Raw genomic sequence first — 24,078 nt, 5'->3', positions numbered from 1 at the left:
TAAAAACAGAGTTTTGGCACATATTCAATATTACTATGGAAACGGCCGTTTCTAACAATTCACTGATAAGATATAGTTCAAGGACTGAGGTCTGTGTGGGAGGTTTTTACCATCCACCAAACTGATGATCTACTTGTCAGAATAGCAATTCACAAGAACTGCTCTCCGAAGTTGTATTCCTTTTTTAAAAATTTAGAGGATGAGCATTCAAGAGATGTCTTTATTTTACTTTATATATGTAGATGGAAGATAAATATTCCAACTGGCATGTTAAAGACACAATGTGTTTAAAGTAATTTTTCCATGAATCACTAATTCTCTTAATTGCACATAATGGTCTTACTTGGTTATTTGATGTAACACTAAATACACACACAGAGACAACTAGTTTCAGAAACACGCATATTGAAGCTGGAATGTAACCTGTAATCAATTGGCACATTCAAACATTTTAATTTTCCATCTTAAACTGTCTCCACATATTTCTATGTAACTGATATATATACAACTGAGTTCCAGGAAAGACTTGAAGTAATTCATTCCACTGTGGTGTTTTCCAGGAGCCAGTTTTTAACCCCAAATATTGCCTCCATTTTTAACCACAAACATACTTCTGTTGGTTTTATAAAACGCAGGCATAAGAGAAACGATCTCAGGGGGCTGATGGTTGCAGCATTAGTTCTTGATTTCCCTCACTTTAAGTCAAAGCTTTCATGTTTGCACCTCTATTCACTTGGAAATGTGAGGTTACATTTTCCAAAAAATCCTGCAACGTTTCATATTTTTTCAGGGCTCCTTCTGATATGTTTATTGTTTTCACATTATTTCGAATGCTGTCATCGGCCCTAAATATCATGAAAGATAGGTCCTGATGCTGACAACAGAATTTGTCTCATTTCTCTTATTTCCAGCTCATTTTGTGTTTTCCAAATTAGATGAACTCTCAAGCAATTAGTAACAGTTGATTCTGATAGGCCCAGATTGCAAACCCTTCTACCAGCGCCACATCAGCACAGTGAGAATGATAACCCGAAGCGCCTCGTTGTTCACAAGTTCGGCCCTGAGTGGATGGTAGGAGTTCTGAAATCCAAACAGGGTCAAGAAAATCAATCAGGGGAAGGTCACTCGGGGTAATAAACGAGCAATCACATGGATCAAAGTTCTCGTCCTGTGCGTATGTCCCATGAGAAGCTCTTTATCCACTGAATGCTGTAATTCTCAGAACAATTCTAAGACGTGGGAATTGTTGTCCCCATTTATTATACTTATCCTACATATACTGTGGGAAAATGGTATATGAGCAGAGCTCTTAACCACTTCATTACACAGCCAGGAGTGGCAGAGGTAGGGCTGCATCCCAGGCTTTGAATTTGCTCTTTCATTCTTATGACTTTTCTGAGAGAAGTGGGAAAACAGTATATATAGGCTAAGTATACTAAACAAGTGTCAAAACTGGATTCAAATCCCTTTCTGTCTGCTTAGCAAGTGCATGCTGTTTCCAGTTCCCCTTCAGAAGAAACAGTTTGAAATTTCTTTTCTGGGATTAAGAGGAAAACACACATTAACGTATGGTGCTAGCACATGCCAGCATACAATAATCAGGATGGAAGTTTCAAGATAGGTTTTGACAGTATCACCATAGAATACCATGGTATAACCTTGCTTGGGTCCTATATAGGCCAGAACCTAGTTAATGTTTCAGAATAAATTCTCTTTGAGGAGAACAAATGAAACATCTATTTATTTTATTCTGCAGATATGGAGTTCAAAGTTATCACAGTTTAAATTAATCACATATACAATATACATTTTAAAAACATGTTAATATGATAACTGACTACAGACAGCAGCATGTCATTTTTCAGGAAAAAAATAATTTTACATGATATTTATAATTAATTTGGGGTATGTCTTTTCAGGAAAAGGTTATTCAAAAGCACAGTGTTAGAGCGCAACCAATCCAAATAGGGCTGGCCTTAAATCTCATCCTGCACCTGGAGGCCTCCATCATCAGTTCATGTGTCCCAGCAGTTTCAATTATCAAAAGATCCATCCTAGTGCCATATATTTTAAGCACAGTTGAAGAATAGTGGAGCAAAAAAAAGCCTTTCAACCATGGGAATTTAAAAGCAAAGGGCCCTGAAGAGGCGATTTCAAAACGCTACTCATTCAGTTCACTCTAAAGCTTAATGACATGCCCTATTTGATACAGTTAGGGGAGCTCTTTCATCAAAAACTTTATGTGAGGCTGGGAATTGCAATATTAGGTTTGTAGGTTTGCTCCCTTGGTCATACTGCAACGTCCTGAGGGAATTCTAGTTTATCTTTTAAAAGCAAATAGAATTAGGGATAATGATAAATGGTATACTAATGACTGCTAATATGTTTATGTATTTGAGAACTTCCTATAGGCTGTGCTTTTTGTATTTTATGTTCTTTATGTTTTGTTTGGTACCATCCTTTGAAGTAGATATTAATATTCCATTTTATAAGTGATGAAAATGCGTTCCTAAGAGGTGAAATAACTTGCTGTGTTTGCACAAGTAATTGGCAGAGCCACGAATCAAACCCAGGTCTCTGCCTCTGAAGACTGACCTCTTAACCACTTCATTACACAGCCAGGACTGGCATGGGGCTGGATCCCAGGCCTTGAATTTGCTCTTTTATTTTTATCACATTTTTAAGAACAGCAAAGCAACTGTAGATGAAGGACTTGGTTCCTCAGGAGTCCCAAAATATGTGAAACAGGTCAGCCCTCTGGTTCAACCTGAATTGGGATACTAACAAGGACTCGGGACCCACCCCCATGAGTCCCTCTTCCTCTCCTGTTGCAGCATAACAGATGAGAGGATCTAGGCAGCCTCAGTTTACCCAATGTAATCAATCTCAGGCTGAATGAGAAGAGAAGGGCCTGGAAAAGTTTAGAAAACGGAGACAAACCAAATGATTTTTCTCTTGTGTGCATGGGTGTGGACACTCCCAATTCTCTCATCCAGGAGAACCGCCATTTACTCCAACAGATGACATGACTTACCAGACAGATTAAGATGAAATCAACATCTAAGAACAAGACTGTGCATTTTCTAAAGATCATTGGATAGTACTAAGGTGTTTTTCTGGTCAGATTTCATCTGTCCTTCTGTGTCCCAGCCTTTTGAACTTTCAAGCCCAACTCTACGGTTCTGTTCCTCTTTCCCAGGCCAGAGTTATCTTTATTGATAAAACATATAATTATTTACAAAAGCATGGCCACACAGTATGAATGGAGAGCTTGCCCTCTAGTTGACATAAACTATTTTTTCTAAAAAACTACTGAACTCCATGAAATTCTATATGGTTTACTTCAAAAGCTCCAATCATTGGAGGATGAAAAGTTGTCATAACCCAGAATTTTTCACAGTACTGTGAAGGGGAGATGGAGTAGTAAACGTATTTCTAATGATCTAATAGTACTATATTCTTGAATGTCTCCAAGGCACCTAAGACCAGCTTTTCCCAACCTGACCTCATATTCTTCCTCCACAAACCTCATGTGAACCCAGTTTTTCCTCATGTGAACCCAATTTCAATGACTGACATCCCAATCCACCTGCTCATCTAATGTGGTATCACCAGCCATCTTCATCCTTCCTCTCTTCCCCACTACCCCACACAATCTGACATGGGGTGATGCTGAATTTACCTCAGAAATCTCTCTCAACCATTCTTTCCCTTCAATTCTCACTCCTTTGCTAAATTTAGACCTAAATAATCTCTTATCGTGACTAATAAGATTAACTTCTCTACCTCCAATTTCTTCCCCACCTTCACTATCTCCCATCCTCCACCCTGTTACCAGAGTTTATAACATCTTGCTTTTGCTTAAATATCTTCAGTGGCTCCTCACTGACTACAGGACAAAGTCTGAGTTTAGTGTGGCATTCACATTTCTTAACAAGACCCTTCTACTTTATAGTATTTTCTCTCACCAACTCTTTTCACCCTTTCCCAATTCAAACATACACATTCATGGCCAGTGTCTTCAGTCACACTGGGTTTCTTACTGTTTCCCTAAATTCTAAGGACTTTTATGTCTTCTTGCATTTTATGTTTTGTTTTTGTTTTTGTTTTGAGACAGAGTTTTGCTCTATCACCCAGGGTGGAGTGCAGTAGCGTGAGATCTCAGCTTACATCAACCTCCTCCTCTCGGGTTCAAGCGATTCTTCTGCCTCAGCCTCCCAAGTAGTTGGGATTACAGGAGCCCACCACCATGCCCTGCTAATTTTTGTATTTTTAGTAGAGACAGGGTTTCACCATGTTGGCCAGGCTGGTCTCGAGATCCTGACCTCAGGTGATCTGCCCACCTCAGCTTCCCAAAGTGCTGGGATTACAGGCGTGAGCCACCGAGATTGTCTCATTAAAGTGGAATTTCCTCCTTGAAGTACTTGAGCACCCACTAATCCTTCAAAAGACAATCATGTCTCATTCCAATCTTGCTCCACCTACTCCTCAACGCAATTCATCACACGGTCATAACACCTATCTGTAATGTATTATGATTATTTGTGTGTGTGTCTTCCTCTTCTCCTATCTCCAGAATTTGAGCTCCAGATTCCAAACTTTTACTTGTCTTTGTATTTTCATTTCCTAGCTCAGTAAATGCTCATAGTAAATGGTCAATAAGTATTGCTGAATGAATGCGCAAACTAATGAACCACATTTGAGCAAGGATTATTGTGAGTAGATCCCAGACAATACTATGAATATGTTAGAATATTATATTAATTGTATAATAATTTAAACCAAGACACAGGGAACAATAAAAAGAGACTAAGGATAGAAAATATATTTAAACTCTCTAGGATGTTAAACACAGATTTCATTCGTAATAGATTGGTTTGGTAACATCGGGATGAGTCCTAGAGAAAGCTAAATGAGAAGGTAAAAGAGTTTACTCCTGATTTACTCTGACAGAAATATGTCTTTGAAAAAATCAGTTTAAAAATTCAAACAGTAACTTCTTTCTGTCTTTAATATTTCTATGCAACTCATTCACAGTTTCATATTACCCATTGTTAAACTGACAAGAGTTTGGGTTTGCTAAAAAGTATTTTGCGAACACGTCGGAATTAACATCAATCAAACCACTGTGTAAAAATAACAATTTTGAAAGCCCAGGATCCAGCTCCCTTTGACAGGGCTCTACCTGCCACTGTCTGCTGCTAGATGATTGGATTCAGCATTAAGCACACATGCCTTTACAACCATTCAATTGCCATGTCGAATCCGAATCAAAGTGATTTCCGGTGGAAACCCCCTGCGAGACCAGCGTGTCACGGTCCCTCCTCTGTCTCAAGAATTTTTCCCACAAGACCCAACTAATTTAATTTCTTTCCTTTCCCAAAACAACAAAACAAAACAAAACTGTAAAACAACCATTTCTTCAGTCCCAAATTAGAACTTTTGGCAAGGGAGGAAAGAGATCATGAATAATACATGGCTATGGATCTAGAATCATTTTACAAATATAAGTGTGGGATCATCTTTTGCCTTTGTTGCTACACGAATGATCTCAGTCACTGAGATTAAGGGACTGAACAAATATAGTAGATATTTCATGCCATATTTTCTGACTGTAGACTTTAGATGCTAGATATATGATCATTTGCAAATAATTTGAGAATAAGAAAATCTGACTTAATACCTTGGTCCTTTTACAGTACTGAGTGGTACCAGCTTGCTCTGGTTGGTCTTCATTCCTGGGTAGTTCCACTGTCCTGAATATTTATTTGCCTTTGCTGTAGAATTCTCATCCCAATGATTTCGATCTTTCCAGTTGGCAGATGACTTGATCTCAGACATTTTCACCGCTATTGGCTCAGTGACCCTCGCCTTGTTACTGATCCTCTTGCTGGCCATTGTTGCTTCTGTTGTCACCTCCAACAAAAGGGCAACTCAGGGAACCTACAGCCCCAGCCGTCAGGAGAAGGAGGGCTCCCGAGTGGAAATGTGGAACTTGATGCCGCCCCCTGCAATGGAGAGACTGATTTAGAAGGATTCTGCCCCTTCGAGATGGGGATCCACACACTGTGAATGTGATGACTGTACTTCAGGTGTCTCTGACATACCTGACGATGTTAATCTGCAACTAGGATTACACTGGAACTACAAGAATGATTCCTTTGACCACCTTAAAGACTTTCACAGTGGTTCCACTCGACACCGTTGTTTTATTATGTTAAATCAGCCAATCGCAAAAAAAGTCTGTGCCAGTAATTTCAGCCTTATAATTAACAAAAACATCTTCCAGAGAATAAAGTCTTCTGTGGCTCCAGTGGCTATCACTGAAACTCTTTCCTCTTTTCAACCTCTTTGGGAACAAATTTTAGTTTTCATTTTAGGTTTCTGTACTTTCTGTAGTTTCTGTGTAAACTGCCATATGTTTACACAGAAACTACAGGAAAAAATTGGCTACATTTCTCACTTCTCCTATCATGTGGTCAAAGGTTATTGTTGTATACCAGCGATGGGATGTATACTTTTGTCCTTCATTCATAGATTCAGAGAAAGCCATGGGAATGACTTATGGTTCAAAAAAGTGACCCAATAGCAACAAATAAAAATTGAAATGTGGTTGTTCTCATTTCTGAGTACTTTTTGCATTTTTGTGACATTACGTGTGACAAAAGTAACCTCTAAGAACATTTGAAGAACCTGCTTATGAATTAGATCTTTTAACTAAATCATCTCAAGTTGGTTATATTTTAAAATTATTACTCTTTGTAAAGGGTTGGTTAAGTCAAAACGCTTCCTAGATAGAAATCAAAACAGGAGGAAAACTCTGATACTCAAGTTCGAAAAATCGAGTTCTTTTCTTCCAACTGCTTTTAGGTAAATCAGTGCCAAACAGTGACATTGTCTAAAGGTAAGAACTCCAAAGTTAAGTGTGTGCACTTTAAGGAGTATGTGCTTAAGACTATGGGGTATTTGGAGAAAATGCTGGGGCTTCTATTCTTATATTTTTTTCCACAAAGCACCTGGTTATATTTTTATATAGGCTTTGAAATTATGAAACATACTACTGTAGTAAAATATAAATAAAATTTAAGAATAGATGCATAGATATTCTGGGTATACGTTCAACATGTCTAATGACATGAATTTTTAAATCTGGTCTAGAAGAATCCATCCATCTCAACTACTCAAGGACATCATTTCAGCAAGTTCCCCTCTCTTCTACATCATCAGTTTTCCCATTGTCCTGGGGCATCCCTATCAGCACCAAACATGCTGTCATATTTCCTACTATATAAAATTCTCTCCTGTGGCCCTCATCTCCCTCCAGTAACTACCCCATTCCTCAACATCCATTTTCAGAAAAACATCTACAAAGGAGTTTTCTGTATTTTTGGTTTCCCTTTCCTTTTCTCTCATCCTCTCTTGAATTTAAACTAATTTGGCTTTTCTCATCACCACTCCATGACCTCCATATGGCCAAACACAATGTCCAGTCCTCAGTCCTCAGCTTACCTGACCTCTCCGAAGCATTTGAAACAATCGTCATTCCTCTTGAAATATTTTCCACACAATGGGACACCATTTCATCTTGATTTTCTTCTTGCCTCACTGTCCATCCCCTCTCCATCTCTTTTGATAGTTTCTCCTCGTTTCCTTAAACTCTGCTCTATTTTTTCCATACTGTTTATCACCACCTGAGAGATTGCGTTTTTTTTGGTTGTTCTCAATTTTCTCTATCTAGAATTTAGGTTATATGAGGATAAGAACTATTTTTTTTTTTGACTCCAGTATCTGTCACCTAGAACTGCCTAACCCATAGTGAAAACACAAAAAATATTTTCTGGATCAATGAACAAATAAGGAATGAATGGTGCTCAAATTTGTACCTGTCGCCAGAGAAATCCCAAAGTGCCCAAGATTTGTGTGGGCTGTCATTGGATGCTGTGGTCATGAAACTATCATGGCTCTGCAGCCTATCTAATGTCTTACTCAATCTCAGGCTTTTTATCCATATCTAATACTGCTTTAAGTGTAAGTTCAAGAAGAAGCATGTCTCCAATGTCTACCTGTGAAGTATACCATGAGCTATATTTATTTTTGCATCTCATTAAATGCAACTTCTTAATAGAAGGTCATACAGAAAAGAAAGAGCTCATGCTTGAAAAAATAAGTAGCTGAGTTAAAAAAAACACACCCAAACTAAAAAAAATCACAGGATATAAAATGGTTCTATTGGTTTAATTAATCTGAGTATTACATTCCAGTATCTAGCTGAGAGCTTTGCATAGGAGTGTATGTCTAAATACATGGATAAATGAATGCATGCAGGCATGAATAAATGAGTGATTCTTTCCATGTGGACACTCCAAGCACATGGGCATTTACAGGCTGCCCTAGAAAGCCAAATCTCTTTATCTTTGAAGAAGCTAAATATTCAATATCTTATGTCAAGAATGCTTCCAAATTAGCCCCATGAAGTATTTGTACTGAACTTTCTTTAACAATGTAGACCTTATCTTAGTGGAAAAGTGTAGTATCTGCATGATCAATGATGGTGCAGCTTTTTAATCGGATGCATTTTCAAAATTTGTGTTAGGATTGGTTTCAAAGACCACAACAAAACACCACAGCAATTCCTCTCATGCTCATTGGCAAGGTGACATTGCCACCCCTCCCATCAAGAGGAGTCTGTTTGCCTTCCCTTTGAATCAGGGCTGGCCTTGAGATTTGCTGTGGCTGACAGAATGCCATGGAAATGATGCTCTGCCATACACAAGAGGCTTGCACCTTCTGTTTTCCCTCTCTTGGAAGGCGACCCTGAGACTGCCATACTGTGAAGAAGCTTGGAATGAAAATAACATGTCGAGAGAGTCCCAGCCATGCTAGGCATCCCTGCTGAACCCGGCCTCAGTCACCATGCCTGCTGGATGCAATCACTTAGTGACCCACATGAGAAAAGCAAAGGAACCACCAGCTCAAGCCACAAAATCATGAGAAACAGTAAATTGTTTTAAGTCATTAGGGTTTAGAGTGATTTGTTACATAGTAATAGATAAATGAAACACAATTATTCACATCAATGAGGCAACCTAAGGAATACGGCAATATGAGGTACTTCTTTGATTCTAATTTCTTTGCTTTTAGAACTGCTGCTCTGGGAACTGGTGGACTATACAGCATTCATTTGTATAGGAACAATAACTAGTACATTATGAATGAAATACGACACCTATATGTCAGATTTCTCTCAGGATGGCAAACAGGGGGGAAGAGCCATTTAATCCAAATACGGGTCCAGGAGGCGCTGAGGGTCATAGTCCTTCTAGCACAGCTGTTTGCAGGCTTTGGGGAATGGTGTAAAGTGGACACAGCCGGCCAACTTCCTGCCCTAGGGTGAACCCTGGCCCAAGGCAGCCAATGTAAGAGGCACACATCTGGTGTGAGTTTACAAGGAGTGACAGGAAGCCTCCTTCAAGTGGACTCTCATGTGGCTTCTGTAGTCACAGTGAGTGCAAGGAGAAGCAGGAAATGACAAATGGCTGTGACTTAAATCAGCTGTCAAGGCTTCCCCTATTTTATTCCTAAATTACCACCATTTAATAGATCCTCTTATCTGAGACTGAGACAGGTATGGTCCCAGAGTCTGGCCCTGTGTAGCCATAATGTTTATTATCATTACCAATTAGTATTAGTGGCAGTAATTGAAGAGTGACAGTATTAGGGAATAGAGGTAGAACTAGAAGGCATCATAGCCATGATAATAATAATTATTATAACAATAATCAGGGATCCCTTCCTGAGCCCTTGCTAGAGGCCAAGACTATCTTAAGTTTGCTACACTACATGCATTGTGTCTCATTTAGACCTCAGAACAGCCTTTGAGGGAAGAACTTTTATCTTCTTCTCACGAGCCTTTGCAGACAAAGAAACATAGGTTTAAATTTCCGAAATGCCCCATTCAGGTGATCTGAGTTTAATCTGAAAAATGGGAATCATGCCTCTATTGCACAGGCACATTATGATAACATTATTGGAAAATGCTTAACTGCAAGTAAGCACACAATACATAGCATCTATTATTACTATTCAGATAAGATGAAGTGTTAGTAGGACAAATGACAAGCAGCAGTAACGTTTAAATGGTTTCCACACCCCTACTTCCTACTTTATCTGCCAGACAAACCAAATAGGTAACTACTTTCCTCCTATCCTCCTTCCCATCTGTCTTATAATATGTTTGTAAAATAAGCAGGTTTTGTGCAGAGAAAGATAATTTTTTCATGTCATTCCCATAACTCTGAATTGCCCCATGATGGTGGTCCCATGCAACTAAAGAATTTAATTCATCTGTAAGAATAAAACAAATGGTACATACCAGTTGTATGTCCTCAATGAAATTGTCAGAAATAAATCAAAAAGTCTCAGGTCTCTCAGACCTCCAGACAACTAATGATAGAGATTTTTTTTAGTTGTACATTGTAGAGATGACTTTATTATTATGGTTTTTTTTTTTTTTGGCCCTTCTAGGGTCACTCCTTAAACCTCTTTTGTTAGAAAATCACCATCATCTTTTTTCATTAACAGCAAGAAATATTGGCCCATGTATCTTGATTTAAATCATCCTTCTGATAATGATTAGCTAGCCAACTTTCAACCTGGTTTTATGCTCTGCAGGGGCATATCTGCAGCGAATATGACTTTTCAAGTTTCACCCTGCTTTCAGCAAAAGTGCAGTTTTTACTGCTGTGCCTTGCATTGAGTAGTGATGACAAAAATGCATGTTTCCCATTTAAACCGATTATCCTATGGTTTGGTACCCAGGCTTTGTTTTACATGGTTCCAGAAACCTGTGAACAGCATCTATCCAATATATTTGGCAGCGCCTGCCTGAGGACACCTGCTTTAATCACCAATCACAGAGTCTCCTAGGATGGGAGGAAACAAGCTCCCCTTGAAAACTGCTCCCAAATCCACATCTTTCACCTCAAAGTGGAGCATCTTTTAGAGGTGCTCATGGTTTGCAGCTTGAGGCTCCTGGCTCAAATTTGAGCTCATTCATGGCTGAAATAAGGCAAACTGAATGGAAACAAATACAGGTGTTATGAAAAGTCCCTACAGTATAGGAGCTCCAGGACCCCATTTTGACTCAATCCTTCATGTCAAAGATTTGGCTTCAGGATGAATTAATTTATTCAACTACATGCTCAACATCCAGCTTTGTATGATTGCAAAAGCCTTTTACCATATGAGGCAAGTAGTCCACAAGACAACTTCTAGGTTAGCTTTCCCATACAGAGATCATTCAAAAACTTTATTTTGCAAGGTCAGTCCCATTTTCTAATGCCCACTTTAAAAAGAAATTGCTCTACATTTGAATCATTTGGGGATTTTGTTTTTTGTAAAATGTAAATAACTAGCACTAACCATCCAGAGTAGGTTTAATTTGAAAATATTTTTTTGCATGAAGAAAAATTAAGCCAAACTTTACCTTAATTAAAAGTTAAAAATCGTAATAAAAGTTTTCTTTTATTGTGTTTCCAAAGCCATTAAGTTTTCCAGGTCAAGAATATAGACATCCCACATAGAATGTAGGCATGAAACCAGGCTCAAATTTTTCTAAAAGTATTTATTATTTTTTAACTGCATTGATAATTGGTTCTCTGATAAACAGAAGGGAAGCCAGAGGGTCCTCTTGATTGGTGATCTGAATAGTGCAAGGATTTCAGCTCACCACCCCTCCACTGCCAAATACCAATTTCATTCAAATATTGAATTTGCAGTAATAGGACTTAAGTGTCTCAAATTGAAGACGAGCAAAAATCATCAATTTAATAAACTGTTTGTCTGAAGCCCCTAACGGCCAAAATCAGAGATTCCAATTATGCCAGTTTATTTAGCATTTATCACGTCGATAGAATGAGAGACCTTACCATGGGAGAAAAAAGGATGAAGAAAATATCATTCACAATTAGACAGTAAAATGTAATGTCATCATCCAAACTGACAGAGGGTAACTTAAATCATTTAAAATGAAATACAAATTAATTATTCCACTTCTCCCTTGAAGAAACTGGCCAAACACACACCCTACTGAAAAAAATCAAATTTGTTTATATTTACTAGAGTTCCAGTGAACTTTCAGAGTTCTAGTGACCTTCTGAAAGCATTTCAGTAGATTAACATCTGCCCTCAAGAGGTATTAGTCTAGAGATGAGACTATTATAAAAGACTCAAAGGTGTCAAAATAAATTCATTATTGCCATGCATAATCTTAATACCTGTTTAATAATTATTCTCAATTTATTTTTTTATTTATTTTATTCTATTTTTTTTGAGATAGGATCTTGCTCTGTCACCCAGGCTGGAGTGCAGTGGCATGATCTTGGACCACTGCAACCTCCACATCCTGGGTTCAAGCAATTCTCCTGCCTCAGCCTCCCAAGTAGCTGGGATTACAGGTGCACACCACCATGCATGACTAATTTTTGTATTTTTAGTAGAGATGGGGTTTCACCATGTTGGTCAGGCTGGTCTTGAACTCCTGACCTTCAGTGATCCACCCGCCTCGGCCTCCCAAGGTGCTGGGATTATAGGCATGAGCCACTGCACCGGGCCTGCAGTTTATTTTAAAAGGGATGATTAGACCTCTTTTCAAAGGATATTTCTTTCTGTGTTTTTTGATCTAAACAATAAAAACTAGAGATTATAAAAGTAGGTGAAAACATTTCAAGATGGCAGATCGATTTATAGTTCAAAACTCAAGTTAGATTCTAATAGTGTTTAGGAACAAATTTGGTCAAAATCAGTCATCTTCCATGAAAATCATTGCTGACAAGAGAGTATATTATTTAATCAGTAATATAGATGAACTAAACACAGATTTGGGGGCTGCTATGATATTTTTGCTCATTGTTATAAGTGAGATATCAAAAGCTCATTTCTTAAAATTAGGTTATTTTCTCCTCAAGACTGTAAAGATTGCTGCCTTTAGATGCCAGTTAGGATGTGTACAGTAATTGGTAAATTTCTGTCCTCAGGTTTGGAATGAGATTTATAATCCAGCCAAATATCATTACTCTCCACAAACAGCTATATTAGAAAACAGGTATTTATGATCATTGATTATTTGAAGCAATAATTGAATATTTGAAGGCATAAATGTGACCTTTCTTACCAACTGTATGTAATCAGTGCTTAATTTAATCCAACTGGGTGTTGTAGCTTCTATTTCCCACCAAATTTCTGAGTGTAACTCTCTTTTTTAGGCTCTACTATCTTGCTGCTTATTAGCAAAAGACTCCTTAATTCAAGGTCCCATCCAGCATTTCTGAAACTCCAATCCCTACACTGTTCTTGCTGAGAAGTCTTTTGTTTTTCTTATCTTAATGAGAAATATCAATTAACCTCTACTCTCCCCTTCTACAACAATTAGATACAAGGCACTACCCTCTTCCCTCTCAAGGGTGACTCATGTTGGAGAAGAGTGAAAAATTTTAAATATTGAAGTCTCTTTAGTGCCCTACGATGAGTTGACTTCCGTAAGTATCTGTCCTTGTCAGGAATGGCAGCACCGGTAAGTCATCCAGGCTGTGATGGTGGCCTGTAGCAGTTTCCATTAGCCACTCCTATTCTTATCAGGCTGACTTTCAGAGGCCACTGCTGGACAAGGGTGGTGAGGATGTCGTCTTGCATCCTATCAACTCTCCTAGGCCAGTAGCAGCTGCACAACTTAGCGTTGCTCCCTTCACCCAACCTGGATCTCACAGCTGCCCCTTCTTAATCACCAGGAAGCAACTGTAGGATAACACAGCTCCCACAACCCTGAGTTTAGTTGGAGACTAGGCCACTGCTACTGTCACACTCACATCTCCTCAGAGGCCTCCCTCCATTCCAGACCTCCCTTTCCAAGTACATTCCCTACTCCCTTAGAGAATTCAAGCAAAGCTCTCTACCTGTTCCTAAGGATGGTCCAATCTCAGGACACACAGACAAGAACCTGGCTAGGCCAGGATTCTACCAGATAGGTAAGCACACTTAACTCTAATTAGAGGCCTAGATAGGTATGTGGACAGTGAAAATCCGTCTAGCAACAAAAGCCCTGCCATCTTAGTGTAAACAGCCTCGGGCAGCTCCAGCTATTTTCCAGCTTTCTCTTATTTCAGCATAATTGGCCTTTGCAACTTGTGAAGAGGAAGTATGATCTAACTTTTTCTTTCTCAGTACTATTTATTTTTCAGCATTGATTTTTCTGTTTTGAGTTTAAACTTCACGTCTTAATCATTTTCTTGCTACCTTTTCCATCGAAAACTAGGAGGCAAACTAAGCTAGCTTGTGACCTCTGGGCATCTCTCCTAAATTCTGCAACTCTCACCTTCAATCATGTATTAGATCACTGAGGTTAAATTAAATATTACAGGGGTTGAGCACAGTGGCTCATGCCTAAAATCCCGGCACTATGGGAGGCAGAGGCAGGTGGGTCACATGGTCAAGAGAACGAGACCATCCTGGCCAACATGGTGCAACCCCGTCACTAATAAAAATACAAAAATTAGCTGGGCATGGTGGCGCGCACCTGTAGTCCCAGCTACTGAGGAGGACTAGGCAGGAGAATCACTTGAATCCGGGAGGCGGAGATTGCAGTGAGCCAATATTGCGCCACTGCACTCCAGCCTGGATGACAGAGTGAGACTCCGTCTCAAAAAAAAAGAAAAAAGAAAAAAAAATTCTATAGGAATTCGATGCTCTCTTTAGAGTCAGTCCCCTCCTTTAATCTTGACTAGGTGCTTTGAAACTGGTGTCAGCAAAATCCTTCTTTTGCTGACAGTTTCAAAGATGCCCAGACCTTGAAGGTTTTTAGCACTGGCTTATCCCACCTAAGATTGTTCAAAACACAAGTTTTTGAATCATTCAAACATATCTGGGACACACAAATCTGATTTTAAAACAAGTACATATATCCCCTTTGGAACACGACCCCAGCAGCCTAAGAACCACCTCCATCCCCCCAGTGGCCGGGGCAGACCCTGCCCAAGAAAAGTCTGAGCTCAGACCCACCTAACCCTGCCCACAACTGGCAGTATTTCTCCACTTGCCCTGGTAGCTTAAGACAAAGGACATAAACTTTTGGGAGCTTTATGGCCACACCCATTGCCTGAGAAACCAGAATACTTCCCCTGGACAACTTAGGGCAGCTCAAATCCCACTGCTACTAATGCAGCTGGTCCTCCCTGGCAAGTGCAACCTCCTGGCTGAAGGCCAACAAACTCAGACACATACAGTACCTCTTGACAGAATAACATTGTGCCCAAGAAGGAGAAAATGGCTGCATGATCTCAGCTAACACCACTGCCTGAAACACCCTGACTAACCAGAGGTCCTGCATCTATGTGACAATTTCACTACTAATATAACCAGCATTTGAGAGAGCCAGCTCACTAAGCCTGTCTACAATCAAGGATTCTCACAATCTGTCTCACTCCCCTGTGATGCCATCAGAGTGGGTGCTGGTACCCACTGCTGGGAGACTTGAAGACAGGTCCTATCACTGGATCCTTTGCAGACATTCCTGAGCACCAGCCTGGAGTCTGGTAGCTGCACCAGGTGGCTAGACCCACAAGAATAATAACAATCATTGCAGCCTGGCTCTCAAGAAGTCCCATTCCTAGGCTAACGGGGAAAGCGCCACATGAAGGGAATACTTCCACAGGGTACTGTGGAAGAACAAATTCTGAGCAGTAGGCCTTGAGTACTAGATCTTTCTGCTGGTTGGAAGTTTCTTACAGGAGAGACACAATTGCAGCACTGGGAGCAGTAGGGAAAGTCTGTACCTCTACCCCAACAGGCAGGCAGCCTCTGATAGTGAAAGCTTTTGGAGAAGGGGTCCTTGTTCCCCCCTGGAAGACCACTACAGACACATCTGGGGCTTCTCATGTGGGAATGCAGCATGGATGCACTTACAGACAGCCTTCCTGGAAAAATTCAAGTTGATTACAGCCCCACAGGAGGAACACTCTGCAGATTCAGGCCTGCACAAGAGGCAGAGTCACAATCCCTCCCTACTTGGAATATCAACATTCCTATAGATGAAAAGAGGTGCCTTTCTGATCTGAATAGCCAGTACACTGGGGCAGGAGTGATACTATGAGGTGGATAGCTTTCCTGCAGGCCTGGCAGGGAAGCTGAGGTAGCTCCCACCGTTCACCCTGATAAAATCTCAGCACATCTAATTAAGAGCTCCCCCAGCCACCTTCATCAAGGCTGGGACCTCTGCCCACCATTGGGTATTACATCTACCCACCTGCCTTACCTACAAGCAGTGCCTACCCAGGGATACCTCCCCTATTGGCTTGAAGCCTTAATTATCAACTCAGTAAATAAAATACTGGGGAAAAATTAAATAAATAAAGTGTACACCATGAGAGAATGAGGTAAGTTTCAAGAAATCCCTGCCATTTCCAACCTCAAAGGAGACAGTGAACTCACCCACACACTAAGTACATAACTACTACACCCAGGATCTGGAAAAGCCAGTGCACAAAGACTTTATATAACTAAGGAACTCATATATAGTCTTCACCCCTAAAAGCACCAAGAATCAAATTAGGCTGAAATAAACTATACACACTAAAGTCAGATCTTTAAGAGGGAAAAAATAGAAATTAAAAAAAAAAAACTCAGTCAAATAAAAAATAAATTAAAGAACAATTAGAAGAAATAGTCTACCCAAATGAGAAGGAACCCGAAAAGTAATTCTGGTAATATGACAAAACAAGATTCTATAACATCTCCAAAAGATCACACTAGCTCCCCAGCAATGGATCCAAACCAAGAAGAAATCTCTGAAGTGCCAGATAAAGAATTCAGAAGGTCGACTATTAAGCTACTCAAAGAGATACCAGAGAAAGGTGAAAACTAACTTAAAGAAATTTTAAAAACAATCTAGGATATGAATGAAAAATCTTCCAGAGAAATAGATATCATAAATAAAAACAAATTGGAACTTCCAGAAATGAAAGACACGCATAGGGAAAAACAAAATGCAGGGGAAAGTTTCAACAATAGACTAGAACAAATAGAAGAAAGAATTTCAGAGCTTGAAGTCAAGGCTTTCAAATTAACCCAATCAGGCAAAGACAAAGAAAAATAAAAAAATTAACGAAGTCTCCAAGAAATATGGGATTACGTGAAATGGCTAAACCTAAGAATAACTGGTGTTCCTGAGGGAGAAGAGAAGTCTAAAAGTTTGGAAAACTTATTTGAGAGAATAATTGAGAAAAACTATCCTGGCCTTGCTAGAGATCTAGATTTCCAAATACAAGAAGCTCAAAGAACTCCTGGGAAATTCAGAAGATCACCACCCAGGCCCATAGTCATCAGGCTATCTAAAATAAAGATAAAGAGTAGAATCTTAAGAGCTGTGAGACAAAAGTATCAAGTAACTTATAAAGACAAACCTATTAGACTAACAGCAAGTTTCTCAACAGAAACCTTATAAGCCAGAAGACACAGGGGTCCTATCTTTAGCATCCTTAAACAAAATAACCATCAGAATCTTGTATCCAGTAAAACTAAGATTCATAAATGAAGGAGAGAAAAAGTCTTTTTGAGACAAACAAATACTGAAAGAATTCACCACTACCTAACCAACACTACAAGAAATGCTAAAAGGAGTTTTAAATCTTGAAATAAAACCTCAATATACACCAAAATAGAACCTCCTAAAGCATATATCTCACCGAGCCTATAAAACAATAACACAATGAAGAAAAACAAAGTATCTAGTTAACAACAAATATGATGAATAGAACAGTACCTCACATCTTAATATTAGCATTAAATGTAAATGGCCTAAATGCTCCACTTAAAAGATACAGAATAGCAGAATAAATAAATAAAAAAAAACACTAACCAAATATCTGCTGTCTTCAAGAGACTTACCTAACACATAAGGACTCACACGAACCTAAGGGGGTGGAAAAAGATATTTTATGCAAATAGAAACCAAAAGCAGGCAGAAGTAGCTATTCTTATACCAGATAAAACAGACTTTACAGCAACAACAGTAACAGAAGACAAAGAAGGACATTATATAATAATAAAAGGGTTAGTCCAACAGGAAGATATTACAATCCTAAATTTATGTGCACCTAACACTGGAGCTCCCAGATTTATAAAACAATTAACTACTAGGCCTAAGAAATGAGATAGACAGCAACACAATACTAGTGAGGAACTTCAATACTCCACTGCCAGCACTAGACAGATCATCAAGACAGAAAGTCAACAAAGAAACAATAGACTTAAACTACACCGTAGAACAAATGGAATTAACGGATATTCACAGAACATTTTTCCCAACAACTGCAGAATATACATTCTTCTCATAAGTGCATGGAGCATTCTCTAAGATAGACCATACGACAGGCTGCCAAAAAAACAAGTTTCAATACATTTAAGAAAATCAAAATCATTAAGTATCTTCTCAGATGACAGTGAAATACAACTGGAAATCAACTCCGAAAGAAACCCACAAAACTATACAAATAAATGAAAATTAAATAATCCACTCTTGAATGATTTAGGGGTTAACAATGAAATCAAGTTGAAAATGTAAAAGTTCTTTGAAATGAATGATAATATTGATACAATGTTTCAAAACCTCTGGAATACAGCAAAAGTGGTACTAAGATGAAAGTGCATAGCATTAAATGCCTATATCAAAAAGTCTGAAAGAGCATAAATAGACACTCTAAGGTCACACCTCAAGGAACTAGAGAAATAAGAACAAACCAAACCCAAACCCAGCAGAAGAAAAGAAATAACAAAGAACAGAGCAGAACTGAATAAAATTGAAATAACAACAAAAAAATACAAAAGAAAATGAAACAAAAAGCTGGTTCTTTGAAAAGATAAACAGAATTGATAGAACATTAGTGAGACTGACCAAGAAAAGAAGAGAGAAGATCCAAATAATCTCAATTAGAAACAAAATGGGAGAGATACTACAACTAATACCACAAAAATACAAAAGATCACTAAAGGCTACTACTATTCATCTCCTGGAATTCAACTCATTGCAGGAGATGAATAAGCTCCTGAAAATATACAACCCTCCTAAATTAAATCAAGGAGAAATAGAAACCCCGAACAGACCAATAACAAGCAGCGAGAATGACGTGGTAATAAAAAAATTGCCAACAAAAAACGTACAGGACCAGATGGATTAACAATTGAATTCTATCAGACATTCAAAGAATTGATACCAATCCTACTGAAACTATCCCAAAAGATAAAGAGGAAATCCTCTGTAAATCATTTTATGAAGCTAGTATCACCCTAATACCAAACCAGGAAAGGCCATTAAAAAAAAGAAAACTACAGACCCATTTCCCTGATGAACATAGACGTAAAACTCCTCAACAAAATACTAGCTAACTGAATCCAACAGCATATCAAAAAGATAATGCATCATGATCAAATTAGTTTCATACCAGGGATGCAAGGATGGTGTACTATACCCGAGTCAATAAACGTGATACATCACGTAAACAGAATTTAAAACAAAAACCATATGATCATCCCAATAGATGCCAAAAAAAGCATTTGAAAAAAATCCAGCATTCCTTTAGGATAAAAACCCTCAACAAAATAGGCATAATAAGGACTTAATTCAAAGTAATAAATGCCATATATGACAAACCCACAGCCAACATTATACTGAATGGGAAAAAGTTGAAAGCATTCCCCCGAGAACTGGAATAAGACAAGGATGCCCACTTTCACCACTTCTATTCAACATAGTACTGGAAGGCCTGGCCAGAGTAATCAGACAAGAGGAAGAAATAAAGGGCATCCAAATTGGAAAAGAGGAAGTCAAACTGTCACTGTTCCCCCATGATATGATCATATACCTAGAAAATCCTAGGCTCATCCAAAAAGCTTCTAGATCTGATAAATGAATTCAGTAAAGTCTCAGGATACAAGATCAATGTATACAAATAAGTAGCACTGTTATGCACCAGCAATGACCAAGCTAGAATAAAATTAAGAACTCAATCCCTTTTATGACAACTGCAGGAAAAATAAAAGGAATACACTTTACCAAGGGGGTAAAAAGAGCTTTACAAGGAAAACTACAAAACACTGCTGAAAGAAATCATAGGTGACACAAACAAATGGAAACACATCCATGCTCATGGATGCGTAGAATAAACATTGTGAAAACAACTATACTGCCTAAAGCAATCTACAGATTCAATATAATTCCTATCAAAATACATCTTTCTTCACAGAACTAGAAAAACAATCCTAAAATTCTTATGGAACCATAAAAGAGCCCACATAACCAAAGTAATACTAAGCAAAAAGAGCAAATCTGGTGGCATCACATTACACAAATTCAAATTATACTACAAGGTTATTGTTACCGAAATGGCATGGTACTGGTATAAAAATAGCATGTAGTCCAATGGAACAAAACAGAAAACCCAGAAATAAAGCCAGATACAGCCAACTGATGTTCAGCAAAGCATACAAAAACATAAATCAGGAAAAGGACACCCTTTTCAATAAATGGTGCTGGGAAAACTGGCAAGCCACATGTAGAAGAATGAAACTAGATCCTCATCTCTCACCTTATAAAAAATCAACTCAAATTGAATAAAAAACTTAAATCTAAAACCTGAAACCATAAAAATCCTAGAAGATAACGTTGTAAAAACTCTTCTGGACTTGGCTTAGGCAAAGAATTCATGACTAAGACCTCAAAAGCAAATGCAACAAAACCAAAAATAAATAAATGGGACCTAACTAAACTGAAAGGCTTCTGCATAGCAAAAGAAATAATCAGCAGCGTAAACAGACAACCCACAGAGTGTGAGAAAATATTCACAAACTGTGTATCCAAGAAAGGACTAATATCCAGAATCTACAAGGAAATCAAACCAATCAGCAAAATAAATAAATAAATAAATAAAATAATAAAAATAATAATCCCATCAAAAAGTGGGCAGTGGGCATGAATAGACAATTCTCAAACGAAGATATACAAACAGCCAACAAACATGAAAAAATGCTCAACATCACTAATTATCAGGGAAATGCAAATTAAAACCACAATGAGATACCACCTTACTCCTATGAGAATGGCAATAATTACAAAGTGAAAAAACAACAAACAATGTTTGCATGGATGTGGCGAAAAGGGAACACTTCTACAATGCTGGTGGGAATGTAAACTAGTACAACCACTGTGGAAAACAGTATGGTGATTCCCTAAAGGACTAAAAGTAGGACTACCATTTGTTCCAGCAGTCCCACTACTGGACAGCTACCCAAAGGAAAATAAGTCATTATAGGAAATGACATGCACATGCATGTTTATAGCAGCACAATTCTTTATTGCAAAGATATGGAACCAACCTAAGTACCCATCAACCAAAGAGTGGATAAAGAAAATTGGGTAGATATACATAGAATAATACTCAGCCATAACTAGGAATGAAATAATGTCTTTCTCAGTAAGTTGGATAGAGCTAGAGGCCATTATTCTAAGTGAAGAAACTTAAGAATGGAAAAACAAATATCACATCTTCTTACTATAAATGGGAGCTAAACTATGAGAAATGCAAAGGCATAAGAATGATATAATGGACTTTGGAGGCTTGGGTTGGAGGGAAATTTGGGAGGAGAGTGAGAGATAAAAGACCACATATTGGGTATAGTGTACACTGCTCGGATGACAGGTACAGTAACATCTCAGAAATCACCACTAAATAATTTATCCATGTAACCAAAAGCCACCTGTACCCCAAATATTATCAAAATTAATATGAATAAAAATTAAAAAATAAAACAAGTTCATATAGTAATACTTCTTCACGTTCCTTCTAAGCAGCAGAATTATTCAGTTCACTCATTTGCATGTATTTTGCCAATCCAAAAGACGTTAGAATGAGTTTAAAAATCACAAAATATCTTGCATTTGTGCCAAGAACAATACAATTAATTGAAATCAAACATATCATCTAAAATTTTAACCTGGGAGAAAAAAATGTTGGTAGCGGAGAATACTACACGAAACAGAGGACATAGAAATTTCTGAAAGAAGCTGATTATCTTGAAAGATTTTTTTGTCACCGTCAAGGTCAAAAGAGCAGCAGAACTCTAAAAGACATGTTCTGTTGTGGAGGGAGGTAATAATGGATTGGAAAGATAGGGTAGGAGAAGACAATTACATAAATACCGGTGACATTTAAAATGTGACAGGATGAGAAAGTTAAAAAAAAGTTCACCCTGTAAGCAAGGTCACCCAAGATAAATTACAAAACAAGATGCCAACTAATTAGACTGAAATTCCAACATTGCTAATTATGATATTCAAAGTATCCAGCATATCAAGATAATATCATGATCTGCCTTATAATGTGCCAAGGGTCAAATTTGGCCAGGATTCTATTAAATAATTTAAATACATCTAGTTTTAAATGACCTCTAAATTCTTTCCTGCCAGATTAACATTTTAAAAATAATTAAATAAATATGTAGAATAAATTAATGTTAGTTGCTTGTATATACTTTTTACTTTGAACTTTAAAATACATAATGATCTTTACTGTTAACACTGCACTTTATTCACCGACAACATTATGTAAAGAAAGAGATTACGATTGGATAAAAAGTTTCACATTGAAATTACTCTTCCAATAAATCAAGAGAAGATAGACAATATTGATCCTTTGGTTTGTGTAGCTCTTATAAGTGCATATAATGCTTCCCTATAATTTAATTTGAGAACCTTTACCCATAATTCATGCACAAAAGACTAGAGAATTAACTTCCTCCAGGATTTGGAGCTTTAGAAAGAAGTTCCTGATTACTTGCTTGTGTTTCTTTCACACTTTCAGCGTAACTTCAGAGTTAGTTTTAATTGAGACTTTTAATTTTACTATTACTGAACTCAACAGTATTCCTTTTGGCTTTGGTTTTGCATTTCTGATGCGATATGTAGTAAGCCATTTCTAAAGGATGGATAATTTATTTATCATATTCATGGAGAGTAAACAGATCCTTCCAAAGTTCTGCCATCTTGAACTAGTGGTATTCTATGCAATTTCAACACCAAGCTATTGAGTGTCTGCTATGAACCTGACGTTATATTAAGAGCTGGAGATTCAAAGATGAACAAAACAAAATTTATGTTTTTAAGGGAATAAGTCATGATAGAGTCATAGGAGACTGGCCATCAAGGCCATCAAGGTCAGTGTGGATATCAGATTAATTCATGTACATGAAAATCAGTTATTCACTTAATTTTTTTCCTCTGATTCCTAACAGAGCATCTAGGAGCAATAGACACAAATAAAATATTTGAGCTACCTGTGAAGCAGAGTTTAAGGAAAGGGCAAATAGGTAAACAGTCCCAAAGCCATAGAGAACTGTCACAATAGAAATTATACCAAGAGGGTATGGAATCTTTACTAAGAATATGGGGAAAAGTGAAGTTATAATTATCTGGAGTTGTAGCTTCATTCAACTTGGCATATTCAGAAAACTCCTTGCTCATCTACACTGCCTTTTTGAATTCCATCTAGTCTAAATGATGAGAATATTTTTCTTCAATTTTATGTTTATTGCGTAGTCAATCCAAGTTGCTTTATTTTTCTAGTTTTCAAGGAGCAACATTTTATCACATGATTTTTTTTTAAAATCATCTTCCATGGGAGCTGTTTGCTGTGGTGGTCCAATGTGCTCTGAATTTTAAAGTGCACCTACAGAGTGACTTTTCTTTACTTCTATAGGGGGTTTCAGAGTTGCCACTTGTTGTCGACTATATTTTATTGTAATTTATTAGTTTGGGAGTACTATGCTATGTGCATAATAAACAGAATTTATGTACACTGTAATCTACCACAAAACCACATGAAGCAAATACTGAAATTTGATTTTTGTATACAGAATTTTGTGTTTGTTTGTTTCTAGGTTTATTTTTCCACCCAGAACCCTAGGCAAACAAAAACTTTCTTTGTTAGTTTTCTGGGTCAGAGATTGGAATGCTTCTAGTCCCACCTTAATAGACTAGGC

At 37.9% G+C, this 24,078-nt stretch overlaps 1 protein-coding gene and 1 long non-coding RNA gene across 5 annotated transcripts in view; one reads left to right on the top strand and one right to left on the bottom strand.

Annotated features, from left to right (window-relative positions):
* The window catches only part of CRB1 (crumbs cell polarity complex component 1), a 211,901-nt gene extending 205,291 nt beyond the window's left edge, over window positions 1-6,610 (top strand). For 2 of the 4 annotated variants that reach the window (XM_032137031.2, XM_032137029.2), the window contains one exon: window positions 5,816-6,610. In XM_032137031.2, the coding sequence (XP_031992922.1) occupies window positions 5,816-6,031 (216 nt within the window). In that variant the 3' untranslated portion in view covers window positions 6,032-6,610. The remainder of the gene's footprint in view (window positions 1-5,815) is intronic. The other 2 variants (XM_032137032.2, XM_032137030.2) reach the window with 2 other exon arrangements.
* The window catches only part of LOC131381821 (uncharacterized), a 38,860-nt gene that overhangs the window by 14,053 nt on the left and 729 nt on the right, over window positions 1-24,078 (bottom strand). The window contains exon 2 of the long non-coding RNA XR_009210778.1: window positions 5,684-6,008. This is a non-coding gene — a long non-coding RNA (uncharacterized LOC131381821). The remainder of the gene's footprint in view (window positions 1-5,683; window positions 6,009-24,078) is intronic.

The sequence above is a fragment of the Hylobates moloch genome, unplaced genomic scaffold (genome assembly GCF_009828535.3).
Source record: "Hylobates moloch isolate HMO894 unplaced genomic scaffold, HMol_V3 SCAFFOLD_18, whole genome shotgun sequence".
NCBI classification, from domain to species: Eukaryota; Metazoa; Chordata; class Mammalia; order Primates; family Hylobatidae; genus Hylobates; species Hylobates moloch.
This window is presented reverse-complemented; position numbering and strand designations above follow the sequence as displayed.